The sequence below is a fragment of the Scyliorhinus canicula genome, chromosome 4, assembly GCF_902713615.1.
Source record: "Scyliorhinus canicula chromosome 4, sScyCan1.1, whole genome shotgun sequence".
Lineage (NCBI taxonomy): Eukaryota > Metazoa > Chordata > Chondrichthyes > Carcharhiniformes > Scyliorhinidae > Scyliorhinus > Scyliorhinus canicula.
In genome coordinates, this window is record NC_052149.1 from 62,410,975 (window position 1) to 62,430,981 (window position 20,007).

A 20,007-nucleotide genomic window follows, 5' to 3' on the forward strand; every position below is an offset into this window, starting at 1 on the left:
CTGGGATCCTGGAGCTGTGAAGCATTTATGCTAACCACCATGCTACCGGGCTGCTGAGCAAAAGTGCAACAATGTCATAGCATTAAGTGGTTAAGTTTTTTTAAAGTAATAAAAATGAGCAGAATGCAAAGTGGCAGTGTATGTAGGTGGATGCATGTTGCTGACAGGGAGTGAGAAACCCGAGACTATGAGTAAGGCAGACTCACACACACTCACCGTGATGTACATTCACTCAGTCTCTCGCATTCACCCCACACTCAAGTTTCTCGCATTCTCCTCCACACACAGTCAGTTTCTTGCTCTCACATACTCACCATGATACCGCCTCCTCCCTGTCCCTCCATGACTTCACCATCCCCCATCCCACCAAGACTTCACTGGGGACATATCCAGGTCATAGGTCAAGGTCCAAACCACCTCCAACTCTTTCTGGTTCCAACCACTCCTGGCCAAAGTTTTGCCCTCCCCAGTCTGGTTCTCTCCCACCCACCCCCACTTGTCTGCTCACTCCAGTCTCCCTACTCCCTCACCAACACTCACCCCATCCAACTTGCTGGCTTGCCCTGCTGCTCCCATCCCCAAACCCTATGTCACATGCTCACTCTGGTCTCTCCTCCACCTCATACCTTGCTCTGACTCCCCTCTGCCACCCTGTTCCAGGCCACCCACCCACCAGCTCCAGTAACTCCCACGTGCTCCAGTATCCCCGGCATCTCCAACCCACCCACTCCCTATTGAACGTACCTGTCCTGCTCTGATCTCAGCCGCAAACTGAGATAATAAAACTTATTCAGCAACTGATGACTCGACATAGGCTCACTGTCTTGCAGCAGCGAATGGATGGAGAAATCAGCCTACTATTGGATGAACAGACTCTGAGCATTTTTTAAAAATTCTGAGAGTGACATTTTGGAATTGAACAGTTGCCTAAACTACAAAACCGTGGCAGGCCACATGAAAATGTCTTGCAGGCAGATCGGACCTCGCACAAGCCTGGTATAAACATTCCAGCCAAACCAACATAGTGGAGTAGCAGACAAGCCATCTGCCCCAGCCTGTTAGGGCGAAAAGCTATTTATGACTCTGCTCCAATGTTGCGTTAATGGTTCCACAGTTACCTACACAAAACACAATGGGTTTTAACAAGGGGCCAATTGAAATCTCAACCAAAACCATCCATCAAATGACCACTTTGAGCTATTTGAATTGCTTTAATTTGGGTTAATCCGAAACAGCACTTCAGGCTGGCAGTCTGCCTCTGCCATGTTCCATCAACAAAACAGCAGCATAACCAGAGTCTTCTCCAGGTTTAAGTTGGCTGGCCTTCATCTGTACTGGAACGTCTGAACTTCTCTACCAATGCCTACTGCAAGGCTGATTCATCTCTCTGTGCTTCTCCCATTGTGGAAGTCAGCACTAGTAGAAAAGTGGATTAATCCACATCAACTCAGCTGGCTGATCACTCTAAAGGAATACATCATTGAACTTTTGATTACGAACTCTGGAAGTACTGGAACAATAATTCTTATTTTGTCTGTGGTCCTTGACCTGTACTTCTTTCTTTCCCTTATCCTTCTTTTTTTGTATGCACTGGGGACTACATACGGACATTCCCTTTCTGCATTTTGAGTGTGCAAAATCAATTAACCCTCTGATTTTAAGATATTTTAAGTTATTCCGGGTTAATAAAGGAGGATTGAATCAGTCCAAAACTGAGGTTTTTGGGGAAAATATACCACCACTTATAAAAAGGGGAAATAATAAAAACACCTTTCTGTTTACAGACAGATGGTGAAGAGAAACCAGAGCTGTTTTCAATCAAACCCTCACCTGTCGTAATAATGGGCCTACCCTTGGAAAAGGTCAAAGGCTTTGAGTGTGATGTGTCCTGGCATGAAAGCAGGGCATTTGTTATTATCCCTATTAATGGTAATGCATTTGTACTTGTTTTACACCATTGTTTAATGTTCAGACACAGGCAAGAAAGCCGAGCATAAGTTTCTACTAGATCCAGCTAGATCAGTTGTTAATTTTAAATCTGAGGTTTTTTGTGCAGAAAAGGGATTAGAGGATATGGGCCAAAGGAGTTAGGCCACAGATCAGCCATGATCTCATTGAATGGCAAGACAAGCTGAGGGGCTGAATGGCCTATTCCTGTTCCTATGTAGGTGTCAACACAGAAACCAGTATAATTGAGATGCAGGGAGTTCTGATCCAACGAACTAGGAACCAAGATTCACTTACCTGTCTCGTACCAAAGTTTATTTCTGATATCCGTAAATGTGAATGTCGAGTCAGGATTCTGCTTACTTCCTTAAGAAAGCAGTTTCATTTTTTTTTTTTTTTTAAATCGCTAATTCCTGGGAAGTCCTCACTGGATGTTGGAAGTTCCATGTAGCATAAAAGTTAAGGACAATGGTGATTGTCACCGCTGATGAGGGCTCATTCTCCCTACATGATTTTGTAGATTAGAAGCACACGAGTCAGAATTTCCTTGGATAGCTAAGAGACTCTAGCTCCTCTGAATGCTGAAATTATCAACTAGAGGTAGACATGCTTTGTTGGGAAGTAGCATCTATGAGCCTCCCAAGACCTGCTCTCCTATACCTGACAATAGTCACACATTCAGAATGAGAAAATTCTGATATTTATTGCTGTTTCCATTTTACTCAACTCTTCCAAATCCTAATGATTCAGATAACAGATGTGTTATTCAATTCACTATTTTCGCACTTGCAATTATATATACCAGCTTTTAAAGAGTTATAATGCAAAGATGATAGATGGTTAATTCAATTCCACATTCCAACAGTCCTGATGCACATCTTCATTGCATACAGAAACAATTATTAGTCCAAATGTAAAAGGGAATAACTATTTCCCTGAGTGAAGACTCTCCCAATCAAAAGTCCACTTGCCTACCAATCAGCACCTTCTTCTCATCAGTATAAATTGTTGTTTCATTTAGATTAGTGTTCTTGCGATACTTCCTGATTTTTAATCTTTCTAAAAAAATCTTTATTGCCACAAGTAGGCTTACGTTAACACTGCAATGAAGTCACTGTGAAAATCCTCGAATCGCCACATTCCAGCGCCTGCTCGGGTACATAAAGGGAGAATTCAGAATGTCCAAATTACCCACAGCACGTCTTTCGGCACTTGTGGGAGGAAACTGGAGCACCCGGAGGAAGCCCATGCAGACACGGGGAGAATATGCAGACACCGCACAGACAGTGACCCAAGCCGGGAATCGAACCAGAGACCCTGGCGCTGTGAAGCCATAGTGCTAATTACAATGCTGACTAATTTTCCCCAATTTTTCAGCAATACTCACAAATTATTTGTCCCATAGATTAGTTTTGCTAATCTTAATTAGAAACATTAAAATTTGATTCTCAATGAACCTCTATTCATTTATAAAATAAAAACAGAAAATGATAGAGAAATACTCAGCAAGTAAGGCACCATCTGTTGGAGAGAGAAACAATTAATATTTCAGGTCAATGGCCTGTAACAGCTGAAGAGATTTAACAGGTTTTACACAAGTAATGAGACAGGGAAAGGGGGAGGAGTGAAAGCAAAAGGGAAGATGTGTGATACATGGATACATAGAAGATAGGAGCAGGAGGAGGCCTTTTGGCCCTTCGAGCCTACTTCGCCATTTATCACGATCATGGCCGATCATCTAACTCAATAGATTAATCCTGCTTTCTCCCCATAGTCTTTGATCCCATTCTCCCATATCTAGCTGCCTCTTGAATATATTCAATGTTTTAGCATCAACTACTTCCTGTGGGGGGCAGCATGGTGGCGCAGTGGTTAGGCCTCTTGCCTCAGTGCCGAGGTCCCAGGTTCGATCCCAGCTCTAGGTCACTGTCCATGTGGAGTTTGCACCCCGTGTTTGCGTGGGTTTCGCCCCCACAACCCAAAGATGTGCAAGGTAGGTGGATTGAACACGCTAAATTGCCCCTTAATTGGAAAAAAATGAATTGGGTACACTAAATTTTTATTTTGTTTTAAACTATTTCCTGTGGTAATGAATTCCACAGGCTCACCACCCTTTGGGTGAAGAAATGTCTCCTCATCTCTGTCCGAAATGGTTTACCCTGAATCCTCAGACTGTGACCCCTGGTTCTAGACACACCTACCATTGGGAACATCTTCCCTGCATCTACCCTGTCTAGTCCTGTTAGAATTTTGTAAGTCTCAATGAGATCCCCCCTCATTCTTCTGAACTCTAGAGAGAACAATCCTAACCTGGTCAATCTCTCCTCATATGACAGTCCCGCCATCTCTGGAATCAGTCTGATAAACCTTTGCTGCACTCCCTCGAGAGCAAGAACATCCTTCCTCAGAAAAGGAGACCAAAGCGGCACACAATTATCTCGGTGTGGCCTCACCAAGGCCCTGTATAATTGCAGCAACACATCCCTGCTTCTGTGCTCGAAATCTCTTGCAATGAAGGCCAACATACCATTAGCCTTCTTTATCGCCTGCTGCACCTGCATGATTACCTTCAGCGACTGCTGCAGGACACCCAGGTCCCGCTGCACACACCCCTCTCCCAATTTGCAACCATTCAGATAGCAATCTGCCTTCCTGTTTTTGCTTCCAAAGTGAATAACCTCACACTTATCCAAATTATACTGCATTTGCCATTGATTTGCCCACAGCCCAACCTGTCCAGATCATGCTGTAGGATCCCTGCATCCTCGTCACAGTTCAGTCTCCCACCCAACTTGGTATCATCTACAAACTTTGAGATGTTACATTTTGTTCCCTCATCCAAATCATTAATATAGATTGTGAATAGCTGGGGTCCCAGCACCAATCCCTGTGTCACCCCACTAGTTACTGCCTGCCAATTTGAAAAGGACCCATTCATTCCTACTCTAGAACAGAAAGCAGGAGAGATTAAGCAAGAAAAGGAAGATGGTAAAGGGGAAAGAGAAACAAAGTTGATCTAGAATATGTGCAAATGGAAAAGCAAAATCAATACTAACAGCTGGGGTCAGAAGCTATGACATGAAATTGAACTCAATGTCAAGTCCTGAAGGTTGTAAAGTGCCAAACTGAAAGACAAAGTTCTCTTCCAAGTTTTCATTGGACTTTAATAGAAAAAATGTAAGAGCCTAGGACAAAAGAGGTCAGAATGAGAGCAGGGCTGGGAATTAAAATGACAGTCAACTGGAAGGTTTGGGTCACGTTTGTGGACCAAACGGAATTGTTGCACAGAACAGTCGCCCAATCATTGTTTGGTGTTCCCAGTGCAGAGAATCACTGTGAGCAGTAAATACACTTCATGCAATTTACTATACTGTAAGTAAACTGCTGTTTCACCTGGAAGGAACGATGGGGCATTGGATAATGAGGAGCAAAAAGGGTACATGTTGCTTCTCCTGAGCTTGCATGGAAGGTGCATTCGAAGGGAGTGATTGAAGAATGGACCAAGGATCACAGAATGAACAGACCCTTTTTAATGTTGAAAAGGAAAGGAGTGGAAGATGGTTTGGTGGTGGCATCACACTGGAGGTAGCAGAAATGGCAGAGGTCAATCTGTTCAATGTGGAGGTGAAGACAAGGGAAACACTATCTTAATTCTGGGGAGGAAGGGAAAAGGGCAAGAGCAAAAATGTGGGAAATGAAACAGACATAGTAAGGGCCCTGTACGCCTGGGGAGAATCCTTGCAGAAAAAGGATTGCACATTGCAGAGCTGGAGAGACATCTTCTCGTCCTTCAGTTACTGTACCCTCAGAGGGCATTGGCAACCATGCCCCATGATTTTGCTTGGTAAATAATTGCAGTGATTTGCCATTGCCTTTTCAGTATGGCTGATCAGGAAAATCTACTACCACTTACCACCTGCTATCAGGTATTGAAAGGATTTTAAACATTTTTGGCCACACTAGGGCCGCACAGTGGCTAGCATTGCTGCTTCACAGTGCCAGGGATCTGGGTTCAATTCCAGCCTTGGGTGTCTGCCTGTGTGAAGTTTGCACTTTCTTCTCGTGTCTGTGTGGGTTTCCTCCAGGTGCTCTGGTATCCTCACACAGTCCAAAGATGTGCCGGTTAGGTGGATTGGCCATGCTAAATTGCCCCTTAGTGTCGGTTGGGTGGGGTTATGGGGATAGAGCGGAGGAGTGGGTCTGGGTAGGGTGCTCTTTCAGAGGGTTGGTGCAGACACAATGGGCCGAATGGTCTCCTTCTGCACTGTAGGAAGTCAATGGTTATGAATGCACCTTACATGGGCCATGAGGTCCTGCAGTGGAACTTAAACTTGGAGCTACTGGCCTAAACCTGGAGTTACTAGCCCAGAGGTAGGGATGCTGCCATTGCATCACAAGACCTCCACATGATACAGAAACTAGGTGAATGGAATAACGTCCATACAGGAAGTAGGGTGCAAGTGACTGTATTCAAGGTAGTGTGTCATTTACTGGGCTTGTAGTGAATATTGGTTGATATGCTATTCCTAGAAATGGAGATTGCATAGTCAGGAAAAGAAGGGAAGTCCTGGATTGGACTACATAAAGACAAGCAAACGGTGGAAATTGGAAGAAAAGTTAATAAAATGTTCCAGTTTGGGGCAAGAACAGGAAATAGCACAGATAAAGTCATCAGTGCATTGGGAAAGGAAGAGAAGGAAGGGACTTGCACAACAAATATGCCACATATCCCAATAAAAGAAAAGTATAGCTAGGACTCAAATTAATTGTGTTTGTGGAGTAAGAAGGATTTTCAATAGGAGAATAAGTACAGCCAGGCGGAGGTGTGTGGCAGTAGGTAGGGACTGGTCGTGCCAACATTCAAGGAAGAAGTTGTGACTCTGAGGCCGCCTTGGTGAGGGATAACGGTGTGTAGAGGATTTAAACATCTATGGTGAGAAGGAGACACCTATTCATATACTGATATCCATTAACAAGTTATTAAGGCATAGAATACAATTCTGAATGACCATGACCTAAAGAGGTGTTCGTCAGATTTCTGTCTCATTAATTTCAATATTTTCCATGCCAATTTACGTGTCAGTGAATAGAAATTAACTTCACTAACACTCTTGGGTGGGATACGTTGTCACAGGTGCTTTTAGTTAGCTGTTCCGTAAATACTTTTGCAATAAATCACCATTTTAACAAAAACAAAATTCATAATGATAACTTAACAAATGTGTATATATTTTTAAGTTGTCATTTAACAGCATATAATTAATTTGATTCATGTAAACATTACACATTTTACAACACTATCATTTTTTTGAAATGTACGTTTTATTTTGAAGTACAGTAGCCACTCACTACAACTCTAATATATACATAAATTTTTCCTAATCCTCTAATTCCAAACTGATAAGATGCCTTCTTCCCCAACTATAGTCCAATTTGTACATAAAGGTCCCACAGACAGTATTATAGAGAGCGGCTACTGCATATTGGTCACATTATAAAACAACATTTCTGCAAATATTCTTATAAAGCTAGTTACACATAAATTTAACAGTAAACAAACTAAAAACAATGATTTTCACTATTACATATCTGATTAGAAAAAACTACAAATTCCAATGATTACGTTCGTTTATATCAGGATGATGTTTTTCGTAGTGATTCCCGCAGAAGTAATTTTACCAAGTCCAAAACTACCTTGATGTTCTGAGGGCCAAATCCATGTGTGATTAAATTATATGGATGTTCCTGCCACATAAAACTATCCATGATTGTGTCAAGATCGTCAATCACCTTTCTGGAGAAAATAAAAGAATTTGATAAACCTGCATGACAAGATTACAGTTTCTTTCCACATTGCTCAACTATATACACTTCTGTAAAATAAAAGTCAGATTACAAACTCCTGGGGCAGGATTCTCCGGTTCGCCAGCTCCGTTTTTCGGTGCAGCGTGCCCCCACCAGGAGCAGAATTCTCCCTTCCCGCAGCTAGCCAATGGTGCTTCCCATTATGGCCCCCCCATGTAGTCGGGAAACCCGCGGACCTGGGTACGCCACCGGTTGACTGGAGGATCCCGCCGTTCAAACAAAAGTAATACCTTCTAATGCTTCAACTGAAGTGGTAGTTATCTGCCACTAGTAAAACAAATACAAACAGTAATCGGCCCTACTCTCACTCTGATCATCTTATTTCTATAAGTGTATGTAAAACGTCTTGAGGTTTTCCCTAATCCTTCCCGGCAGGGCTTTTTCATGCCCCCTTCTAGCTCTCCTATGTTCATTTTTGAGTTCCTTTCTGAAGGTTTGAGAGACTAACCTTCACAATTTGTTTCACCCTTTCACGCAGTGCATTTCAGATCTTCATAACTTGTTGGGTAAAAGAAAACCTTATCTCCCCCTCCAGTTCCTGTGTGAATTATCCTCGGATTACTGACAATCCTGCCAATGGAAGCGGTTTCCTGTTATTTATTCAACCAAACTGTGAATGCCTCTACTAGCTCTCTACTGGTCAGGTGTCCAATCTTCAAAAACCTCTTGTATATACTGCCTCTTCGGACCATCTCTCTCGCCATACTCCCTAAAACTCCTCCTCTGTATAAACTCTTTGTTTCATTTTTATGGCCCCATACTTAACCATGCCATCTCACATGGCCTTTCTACTACAATTTTCTTGATTTACCTCAATAACATAACATCTCCTGACTCAGAAGAGCAAGTCTGATGACATATGGCATGGGGTTAGGACTGCTAACAGGAAAAGGATGTTTTATGGCTGGAGGTAGATGTGTTTCACAGGGGTCAGTGCTGGGAACTTTTCTCGATGCATCTGTTAATGACTTAGACCTTGGTGCACAGAGCACAACTTAATTCTTTGCAGATTATATTAAACTTGGAAGCATTGTGAACTGTGAGGAGGATAATAGTACGACATCCAAAAGAATGGGTGTACAGGAGGCAGATGAAGTTCAATGCAGAAAAAGATGAAGTGATTCATTTGGCAGGAAGAACATAGAATCATAGAATTTACAGTGCAGGAGGCCATTCGGCCCATCGACTCTGCACCGGCCCTTGGAAAGAGCACCCTACTTAAATCCACACTTCCACCTTATCCTATGTTAAGACAATATAAAGGGTACACTTCTAAAGGGAGTGCAGGAGCAGATGGATCTGAGTGCATATATGTAGAAGTCATTCAAGATGACAGGACAGGTTGGGATAGCAGTTAATAAAGCGTAAGACCATAGAGCGCAAGAGCAAGGGGGTTAAACAAAACTTGTATAAGACACTAATTCAGCTCAAGCTGGAGCACTGCATCCAGTTCTGGGCACTGCCTGAGGGATGTGAAGGCATGGGAGAGAAAAGGTTCACTAGAATGGCTCCAAGGATGAGGAACTTAAATTACAAAGATAGATTGGAGGAAGTTGAGGCTGTTTCCATTGGAGAAAAAAAACTGATGATTTGTTAGAGGTACTCAAGATCATGAGGGGTCTAGACAGAGTAAATAAGGAGAAACTTGTAAGAATGAAAATAATGCAGAGATATGAGAAAAAAACTTTCTCACGCAGCAAGTGATTAAGGTCTGCAATGCAAGACATTGCCTGAGAGCTTGATGCAGGTAGCTGTAATCAAAGTGTTCAAAAGGAAATCAGTTTAAGTGAAAAGAAACGCAGGGTTACGGGGCAAAGGCAGGGGAATAGCATATGGTGAATTGCTCATTCAGAGAGCTGATGCACAGAGATTGGGTCTAATGACCTCCTTCTGCTCTGTAACTATTCGGTGATTTTGTGTTGCCGGTCTGGAAGATAACACCATCACAGACTGGCTGGGCTAAATATCCTGCTTCCATGTTCCGAATTCTATGTAGTTCTGTTTACACCCATTTTCCACGATCACACCAGCCTTACTATTAGCCTGAATGAGACCATGGATATAATTATAAATTTGGGGTATTTTTATGACGGTGTCCAAGTAGGTCTGGATTGAGATTTAGATTCATGAAGCTCATTTCTCAAGATGACTTTAATGTAGGACACAGAGGTGAAGTATCCTGCCATCCATGCCTGGCAGAGAAAGGGTCTCAACTGAAATATTAACTAGTGTATCCTTCTCTTTTAGTTTCATACATAACTGCAGCAAGTTTCAAAAATTATCTCTTTCATTTCCAACATGCATTTATTATCACCTTCGTAAATTGTATGGTTTACTCTGAAACAGTTGGGACATTTACTCATTCTTGTGATTCTCCAATCAGCTATGCCACTGTGAAGAAATTATAAACAAAAGTCAAGTGCTTTCCAATAGCCCTAGAGGGAAGACTGGAAGATTATGCACAGGTTGCTTTTCCATGTGTCCTGGTACCAAATTTCAGGTTGGCACTAGTGAATAGTGGCAGCAAACTACTTGTCTGCCATACAGCTGGGCTATGTTTTGCTTAGGAATGACTCCGCAAAGAAAACTTCAAAAGCATTAACAGTACAATAGAGGTAGAATATATACTGAACAGCTCGGCCAAATCATTAATCTTTTGAAATTTTGTGAAACTTTGAAAGCCTACCACCACAATGTCATAAAAGTGCCCTGAGAACAAGCTTTGGGGTCACTGCCTCACTGAAATATAGCCAAAAGTCCTGGGCCAACTTTTCTGATACTCTATGCCCTTCTGCAATGCTTTTATTTGCATAATGGATTTTTTTCTACCCCAGATAAGGCTCAGTTCCTGAAATGTACTGTCAGAAACTTAAAAGGGCGATATCTCCCAATCTAATCTTCAGATGTCTGCATATTAGCGGAGGGAAGATTCATCTACTACCTTTTCACCGGTAGAGCTCACCTTCTTATTTAGTAGGATATAATTCAGCATTTTTTATCTAGCTAGTTATTCCACAGGTTTACAGTGAGAGCTATAATTTAAAATCACACCTGGCCCAACATGACTGTGTTGGTGCTCGAAGTGCTAGAGGAGATGGGCCTCATCTACTCTAACCTAATTTCCCTTCATTCCTTAATATTTTCCTTTTTAAAAAAATTATCTACTTTTGTTTTAAATGATGTTCTTGTCCCTGGCACAATAGCCACTCGTAGGAAAGCAGTTTATGTCCTGCTGACCCTCCTAAAATAAATCTAACTTGTTTTCTGCTAGAAACAATTCCTGTGAACTTGCCCTTCAGCAGAAACAATTTGGTCCCAAAAAAACCTTTCAAATTTTGCAACTTTTATTAGATCTAGATTCTTTGATCCAGTTTTAAACAGTCCCAGGTTTTCAAGCCTTTTTTCATCATAATCCCACCCCGGTTTAAATCCAGGAGTCCTTACTGCATCCTATGGTTCTAATGTTTTCTATACTGTGCTTGATCTGAAATGTTCTTACATGATCTGCCTTTCTAGCGCCATTTTGACGCATCTACGTTAGTGCTTCAGACCCATTTTGGGGGGGGGGGGGGGGGGGGGGGGGGGGGAAGAGAGATTCTCCGCCGGCATGATTTTCTCTTTTGCCAGCACCCAGGGGTTTCCCGACGGCGTGGGGCTGCTGCACAATGGGAAACCCCATTGACCGGCCGGCATAACAGAGAATCCCACCGACGGGTCGGGGCAGAAAAGTGGCGTGGTGGGCGGAGAATCCAGCCTATGATCTTCCAACGGTCACAGACTCTAACTCCCGCCGCTGATGCTGCCAGACCTGAGCACTTGCAGCATTTTCTGTTTTCATTTCAGACTTCCAGCAGAATTTTGCTTTTCTGTTGACACATCTAAGCTGTTTCACTTCATTACAAGGTAACTCTGATGGCACCTCCCTTTTAAGATAACCCTTTGTTCCAGAAATTGGAACTGAGTTAACATTTTGTAATGATTGCCAGTAGTGTAAGTTAAAGGTGTTTAAGAATGTCAAAACCATCTGAAGTATCCAAATATCAACCTTGTGACAATCACGGTAAAATATCTGTCTTCTAGTTGCTCTTTTTGACTTAGTTAGGTACGGGCTGATGCAAATTTTTTGTTCAGCGTGACAGGAACAAAATGTGACATTGCAAATTTTGTTCTGTTATATATGTCAGAACTAAGATCCTAATTTACTGTTTGTAATGTTCCTAGAGTAAACCATGCCACAAAAGAAAGAGTTCTACACATAATATCTGCTCGCACATTTTCTCCAAAATGTGAAATACGAATCTAAGGGCCACAAAAATTATAACAGTTACAACAATTAATCTTAACAAAACAAATTTAGGACAATATAATATTTTTTTTTTCTATTCATTCATGGGATGTGGGTATCACAGGCTGGGCCAGCGTTATTGTTAAAGAGTCAACCGCATTGTCGTGGATCTGAAATCACATGTAGGCCAGGCACGTATGGCAGATTTCTTACCCGAAGGAACATTAGTAAACCAGATGGGTTTTTATGACAATCAACAATGGTGGTTTTATGGTCAACATTAGACTTTTAATTCCAGATTTTTATTGAATTTAAATGTCACCATCTTCTGTGGTGGGATTTGAACCTGGATCCCCAAAGTATTAGAACATAGAACAATACAGCGCAGTACAGGCCCTTCGGCCCTCGATGTTGCACCGACATGGAAAAAATCTAAAGGCCATCTAACCTACACTATGCCCTTATCATCCATATGCTTATCCAATAAATTTTTAAATGCCCTCAATGTTGGCGTGTTCACTACTGTTGCAGGTAGGGCATTCCACGGCCTCACCACTCTTTGCGTAAAAAACCCACCTCTGACCTCTGTCCTATGTCTATTACCCCTCAATTTAAGGCTATGTCCCCTCGTGCTAGCCACCTCCATCCGCGGGAGAAGGCTCTCGCTGTCCACCCTATCTAACCCTCTGATCATTTTATATGCCTCTATTAAGTCACCTCTTAACCTTCTTCTCTCTAACAAAAACAACCTCAAGTCCATCAGCCTTTCCTCATAAGATTTTCCCTCCATACCAGGCAACATCCTGGTAAATCTCCTCTGCACCCGTTCCAAAGCTTCCACGTCCTTCCTATAATGAGGCGACCAGAACTGTACGCAATACTCCAAATGCGGCCGTACTAGAGTTTTGTACAACTGCAACATGACCTCATGGCTCCGGAACTCAATCCCTCTACCAATAAAGGCCAACACACCATAGGCCTTCTTCACAACCCTATCAACCTGGGTGGCAACTTTCAGGGATCTATGTACATGGACACCGAGATCTCTCTGCTCATCCACACTACCAAGAATTTTACCATTAGCCAAATATTCCGCATTTCTGTTATTCTTTCCAAAGTGAATCACCTCACACTTCTCCACATTAAACCTCATTTGCCACCTCTCAGCCCAGCTCTGCAGCTTATCTATGTCCCTCTGTAACCTGCAACATCCTTCCGCACTGTCTACAACTCCACCGACTTTAGTGTCGTCTGCAAATTTACTCACCCATCCTTCTGCGCCCTCCTCTAGGTCATTTATAAAAATGACAAACAGCAACGGCCCCAGAACAGATCCTTGTGGTACGCCACTCGTAACTGAACTCCATTCTGAACATTTCCCATCAACTACCACTCTCTGTCTTCTTTCAACTAGCCAATTTCTGATCCACATCTCTAAATCGCCCTCAATCCCCAGCCTCCGTATTTTCTGCAATAGACGACCGTGGGGAACCTTATCAAACGCTTTACTGAAATCCATATACACCACATCAACTGCTCTACCCTCGTCTACCTGTTCAGTCACCTTCTCAAAGAACTCGATAAGGTTTGTGAGGCATGACCTACCCTTCACAAAACCATGCTGACTGTCCCTAATCATATTATTCCTATCTAGATGATTATAAATCGTATCTTTTATAATCCTCTCCAAGACTTTACCCACCACAGACGTTAGGCTCACCGGCCTATAGTTACCGGGGTTATCTCTACTCCCCTTCTTGAACAAAGGGACCACATTTGCTATCCTCCAGTCCTCTGGCACTATTCCTGTAGCCAATGATGACCTAAAAATCAAAGCCAAAGGCTCAGCAATCTCTTCCCTGGCTTCCCAGAGAATCCTAGGATAAATCCCATCCAGCCCCGGGGACTTATCTATTTTCACCTTGTCCAGAATTGGCAACACTTCTTCCCTACGCACCTCAATGCCATCTATTCTAATAGCCTGGGTCTCAGCATTCTCCTCCACAATATTATCTTTTTCTTGAGTGAATACTGACGAAAAGTATTCATTTAGTATCTCGCTTATCTCCTCAGCCTCCACACACAACTTCCCACCACTGTCCTTGACTGGCCCTACTCTTACCCTAGTCATTCTTTTATTCCTGGGGTATTGCCTGGGGTCTCTGGATTACTAGTCCAGTGAAAATAGCATTGTGCCACCAGCGTAGAGAAAGTATGTTGAATGGTTTAAAAATCCAAAGTGAACAAGAAAAGTAAAAAGAATTGCCTTTGCAAACAATTTTGGATGACGAGGACTGGTAAATCATGTAAAAGCCCCAAATGTGACAAAATAAATATACAGACCTGGAATAGTGCCTTCAGATTGAAATCTATAAATCTATCCCCCTGTGTGCGTGGGTTTCCTCCGGGTGCTCCGGTTTCCTCCCACAGTCCAAAGATGCGCGGGTTAGGTGGATTGGCCATGCTAAATTGCCCGTAGTGTCCTAATAAAAGTAAGGTTAAGGGGGGGGGGGTTGTTGGGTTATGGGTATAGGGTGGATACGTGGGTTTGAGTAGGGTGATCATGGCTCGGCACAACATTGAGGGCCGAAGGGCCTGTTCTGTGCTGTACTCTTCTATGTTCTATGCACTCAAAGTTGTGTTTTACTTTGCAATTGAATTTAGTAACAAAGCTGCGACATAGCTATAATAGGTAGAAACTAACTCAGGGATTAAATGTTTTTAGTTATAAATACATAATTGGTTGACAATGAAGTTTGATTAAGCCCAAATCTCTGCTAAAGTTGTTCCAACCTGAATGACATCAGTGCTTACTCCCAACATGTACACACCTACTTAGAAAATACCAAAGATGACTGGACTTTTATTACATGTCATTTATGAGCAGATGACAGAGCAGTTCCAGATCTGACCTTTTTGTATTCCCTTTATTCATTGAAATTATTAACAAAGTTATCAACATTTCATATCAATGTGGGAGAAGCAGCAACTTTTTTTTCTGTTTTGGGTACCCAGTATCAGCATTAGGAGATCGGGATAGATGCCTAAATTAAGGGTAAAATGCTCTCCACTCACCTCTACCTCTGAATAACACCCAAATGCATCTGTATCAATTTTTCATCTTCCCACACCAGCCATCCTTAAAAATTGTGAGGTCGAGATTGCAAATTGTATTAATGAGCCAGTTACAAGTTTGTCAGATATTCTCTGTGGTACTGTAATGTTAGTCACTCCTGCAAAGGCCCAAACAAAAGCTGCCATTCAGCACATATTTAGACAAATCCCATCATGAGTAGCTGTTTCTCCTTTAGACAAACTACCTGCCAAAATGTTTACCAAATTGTATGAGGTTAAGCAGGAATGTGAATTCTCTGAAAGATATTTAACTCCTCTAAATCGTAACAGATGAGGAAACCAATACAAATATTGGACAAATTATTTCATGTTTGACACATTTGGGTTACCAAATTGCTGGAAGGAATTATGCAGGCAAGTTAACACTAACCTATTTCTTATTAAATGTTTGTTGGACTTTACATGGGGAAATCTCAAAGACGGAAGTTGCTATTTGTTTCCATGGTACCTAATATTTCTACCGTGAGAACTATCCAGTCAAGAAGTTTAGACGCAAGTTTGTAATGAACCAAGTTTACATGAAACCAGGTTGATTGTACTGAGAAAGAATATTACCTGATATATATTATAAATTATACATAAAATATAAAATGGTACCCAGCAACTTCAATAGTTAAAAAATAGTTCACAGGAAATCAATTGAAATTGACAAACTAGTTGCTTGCATTAATATCATTTGCTGATAGGAAGGAAGGCGAGTCAAAAATCTCAATGTATCTATGTTCTAATCTATTTTGTAAGCAGCATATTGAAAATATTCTCTCTTCTGAAAATTACACTGGTATAAGCTTCACACGATAACTCAGCAATATTTCTTTCACTCAAATAATCTTGTACTATGATTTTGTTGAATGATGGGAGTGCACTTTAAAGTAAAAGTACAATACCGAACTGTGATCAAATAAATAATTAAATAGTGGAAAGGACTTTATATTTTCTAACATCTTCCAGATAAAGTTTAGCACTGTTTTTTTTTGAAACAACCATTATAAAGCTATCTCAATTTAAGAGACATGTAGGTAAATTTTACGAATGCAAAATCACAATTTGGTGTCTCATTTGCCAGAACCATACATTTGCAAACCACCATGATTTTCTGTTGGGTCTATAAAATTAGCCTTGTAGTTTCCTCACTAATGATAGGCTGCTCATGATCGTAAATTCCATAGTTGAGTTTCTCTTAACCACTGGGTCAGTAATATCTTGTGCAAAATGCTGTGTTGCTTTTCAAAGCAAATAAGTTCCAAAATAATTCTGCATAAGAAAATGTCAACATTTGCAGCATTTAATCATCTGTTTTTAATAATTATTAGCATTCTCCCAATCAAGATGGAAGCGATTGCAATGATTAGTGGCACAATTTGATCCCAGATTTAGACATCTCCTCGCTGCCATCAGTGTAAACCGTGAGCACTTTGCCCGAGAAGAAGAAGGGAAAACAAAAAATACTTCCACTTCTCCACCTACCACAAACAATTTTCTCTCCTACTTTCCTGCTAGGAAATTAGCTACATCTGATAAAACTCACCTCCTAAGTGAATAAAAATGTCAGCCAAGCTTGGGATTCATACTCAGGTCTTCTTGTGATGGCTCCCACACTGAACTCACATTAGCTAATTACCTTGAGTTGTTCTCAATTAAATAGAGATTAGCCACTTGCCTTGCTGCATATATTTCTGAAGCTGCAGCATGCTCTGCTATCGTGCTGGCACATTCATCGACAGGAAAGTAACCAAGGTTCAGCTGATGAAAATTTTCAGTCAGTGTTTTTGCTTCTCCTTCGCATAGTCGGGTAAATGACGTGTGCAGAGTCCGATCATAACCAGTTACAGGCAGATCTAGAAGCTGGCGAATGTCAAAGCGATTATCCCTCCTTAACCTCAAGTAACTTTTGATGACTGTTTTAGACATTTTTTCAGGAGGGATAATACGTCTCCTAATCTCCCCCTTAGTTACAGGATATTTAACTTTTCTCTTTTTATCATCTGCTGAGGGGAGCAAAGCAGGTACATGGGCAACAACAATTTGTTCTGCAAAAAGAAAAACAATGATGTTATGTATTTTCTGATTTCAACTGAGGGATTAGAAAATTGCAATTCAATCAAATGGGATCTGTTGAATATCTTTGTATATCCAACATAAATTGAGATTAACATTTCTAATTGGGAAACTATGATTAAGTACATCGTTAATTACAAAAACATACAACTGTACATTTTATTTATCTGACTCAGTAGTATACGGTTACCTATATCACATTTACTGCTGATAAAATCTGCAATTCACTTTTTTAAATTGACTTGCGTACAAACTTTCCAGCAACAGAATTAAAACTAAAATAAATGCACTCATATATTGTTAAATATTGCAATCAACTTAAATATATCTAGAAACATTTTAAAGAAACTATTACTTTAAATAAGATAACTTGATACATTTAGAATTTCATTTTTGAAAGTAGCAAAAACAATTTAGGGCAACCACAAACTAAATCCACATCCAGAGATGTGCAACTTCCTAGTTACATGTTTGAAAAGAAATAGTACCTTCATCCATTGCTGCAGCATTAAGCATGTTACAAGATGGATAGGGATTAACGATCATTAACTCTGGTCCTGAATCTGAAACTTAATTGAAAAAACGGTAACTGATATGAGGAAAATGTGTTCAAATTATTTTCACATTTAAAAAAAAGTATATTGTTCTCGTAATTTAAAATTCACCAAATCTAGTTTTTTAAAATAAATTTAGAGTACCCAATTATTTTTTTCCAATTAAGGGGCAATTTAGCATGGCCAACTCACCTAACCAGCAAGTCTTTGGGTTGTGGGGGTGAAACCCACGCAGACACGGGGAGAATGTGCAAACTCCACCCGGACAGTGACCCAGGGCCGGGATTCAAACCCAGGTCATCAGCGCCGTATCAGCAGTGCTAACCACTGCGCCACCTGCCACCCCCTAAAATCCACTAAATCTGGGCGCACAGTTCCTTTCTTAAGGACACTCAAACAACAACACTGACAAAATTACGATAAGCAAAGTAGTGCACTTAAATTTGGATATGGGCTAATATTGAATCAGAAAATCTAAGTATAAGCCTGAAACCCATGCTATGGAATAAGAGCATATGAAATTCCTTCCTCTTTCAGTATTGCCAGACTGTTTAATATTAATGACCAAATTTAAAACAAGTGTTCATAAATTCATATCGCAAATCAAGACTACAGATTTTCTTGCTGATTCAATAATATGAAATTTTAGTGGAATAAGTGTAGACTTGAATAAGTAAAATGGGTAAAGAAGAAAGCAGAAAGTCTTCAAACTTGACATCATTACAACTTTTTCAATACCCCAAAATGTATTCAACAGAACACCTCCAAAAGCCTAGCACTGCCACCCCAGAAGGAAAGCAGTGTTTGTGGAAGATCAGTTTATGCTTCAGACATGATTAGGTAAAGTTCCAACTAATACAGTGCCCGAGGATTAACATTTTGGTGGTTCATGAACTGTATAGTGATTTTGGCTTTGTTTTTTTTCTATTCATTCAAGTAACAAGAGTGTCGCTAGCTAGGCCAGCATTTATTACGCATCCTTAATTGTCCCTCAGAAGTTCGTAGTCAGCAGCCTTCTTGAACCACAGCAATCCATGTGGTGTAGCTGCACCCAAACTGGTGTTAGGGAGGGTGGTCCAGGATTTTGACCCAGCGACAATCATGGAATGCCAATATATTTCCAAATCAGGATGGTGACTAGCTTGGGGGCGTGGTGGGGGGAGGGGGGGGGGGGGGGCGGGGGGAGAGAAGAATCTCCAGGTGGTGGTGTTTCTACCTATCTGCTGTCCTTGTGCCCTTCTAGATGGTTTCGGGAATCAGGAGGTGAGTTACTTGCCACAGGATTCCTAGCCTCTGACCTGTTCTCGTAACCACAGTATTTTAGTCCAGTAAGTTTCTGGTTAATGGTAACCCCAAGGATGTTGATAGTAGGGATTCAGTGAATGTACATAGAACATAGAGCATTACAGCGCAGTACATGTTGCGCCGACCTGTGAAACCACTCTAAAGCCCATCTACACAATTCCCTTTTCATCCATATGTCTATCCAATGACCATTTAAATGCCCTTAATGTTGGCGAGTCCACTACTGTTGCAGGCAGGGCCTTACTACTCTCTGAGTAAAGAACCTACCTCTGACATCTGTCCTGTAACTATCTCCCCTCAATTTAAAGCTATGTCCCCTCGTGCTAGCCATCACCATCTGAGGAAAAAGGCTCTGACTGTCCACCCTATCTAATCCTCTGATCCATCTTGTATGCCTCAATTAAGTCACCTCTTAATCTTCTTCTCTCTAACGAAAACAGCCTCAAGTCCCTCAACCTTTCCTCATAAGATCTTCCCTCCATACCAGGCAACATCCTGGTAAATTTCCTCTGCACCCTTTCCAATGCTTCCACATCCTTCCTATAATGCGGCAACCAGAACTGCACGCAGTACTCCAAATGTGGCCGCACCAGAGTTTGTACAGCTGCAACATGACCTCATGGCTCCGAAACTCAATCCCTCTACCAATAAAAACTAACACACCGTATGCCTTCTTAACAACCCTATGAACCTGGGTGGCAACTTTCAGGGATCTATGTACATGGACACCAAGATCTTTCTGCTCATCCACACTACCAAGAATCTTACCATTAGCCCAGTACTCTGCCTTCCTGTTATTCCTTCCAAACTGAATCACCTCACACTTTTCTGCATTAAACTCCATTTGCCACCTCTCAG

At 41.4% G+C, this 20,007-nt stretch overlaps 1 protein-coding gene across 8 annotated transcripts in view; it reads right to left on the reverse strand.

The window, feature by feature from the left end:
• Nucleotides 1–7,072: 7,072 nt before the first annotated feature.
• The window catches only part of LOC119964621, a 34,447-nt gene continuing 21,512 nt past the window's right edge, over nucleotides 7,073–20,007 (reverse strand). For 4 of the 8 annotated variants that reach the window (XM_038794351.1, XM_038794347.1, XM_038794350.1 and 1 more), the window contains 3 exons: nucleotides 17,779–17,859; nucleotides 16,893–17,262; nucleotides 7,073–7,741 (listed from right to left, as the gene is read on the reverse strand). In XM_038794351.1, coding sequence (XP_038650279.1) covers nucleotides 7,582–7,741; nucleotides 16,893–17,262; nucleotides 17,779–17,859 — 611 coding nt within the window. In that variant the 3' untranslated portion in view covers nucleotides 7,073–7,581. Of the gene's footprint in view, nucleotides 7,742–15,172; nucleotides 15,331–16,760; nucleotides 17,263–17,778; nucleotides 17,860–20,007 lie in introns of all 8 variants that reach the window. The other 4 variants (XM_038794349.1, XM_038794348.1, XR_005460338.1 and 1 more) reach the window with 3 other exon arrangements.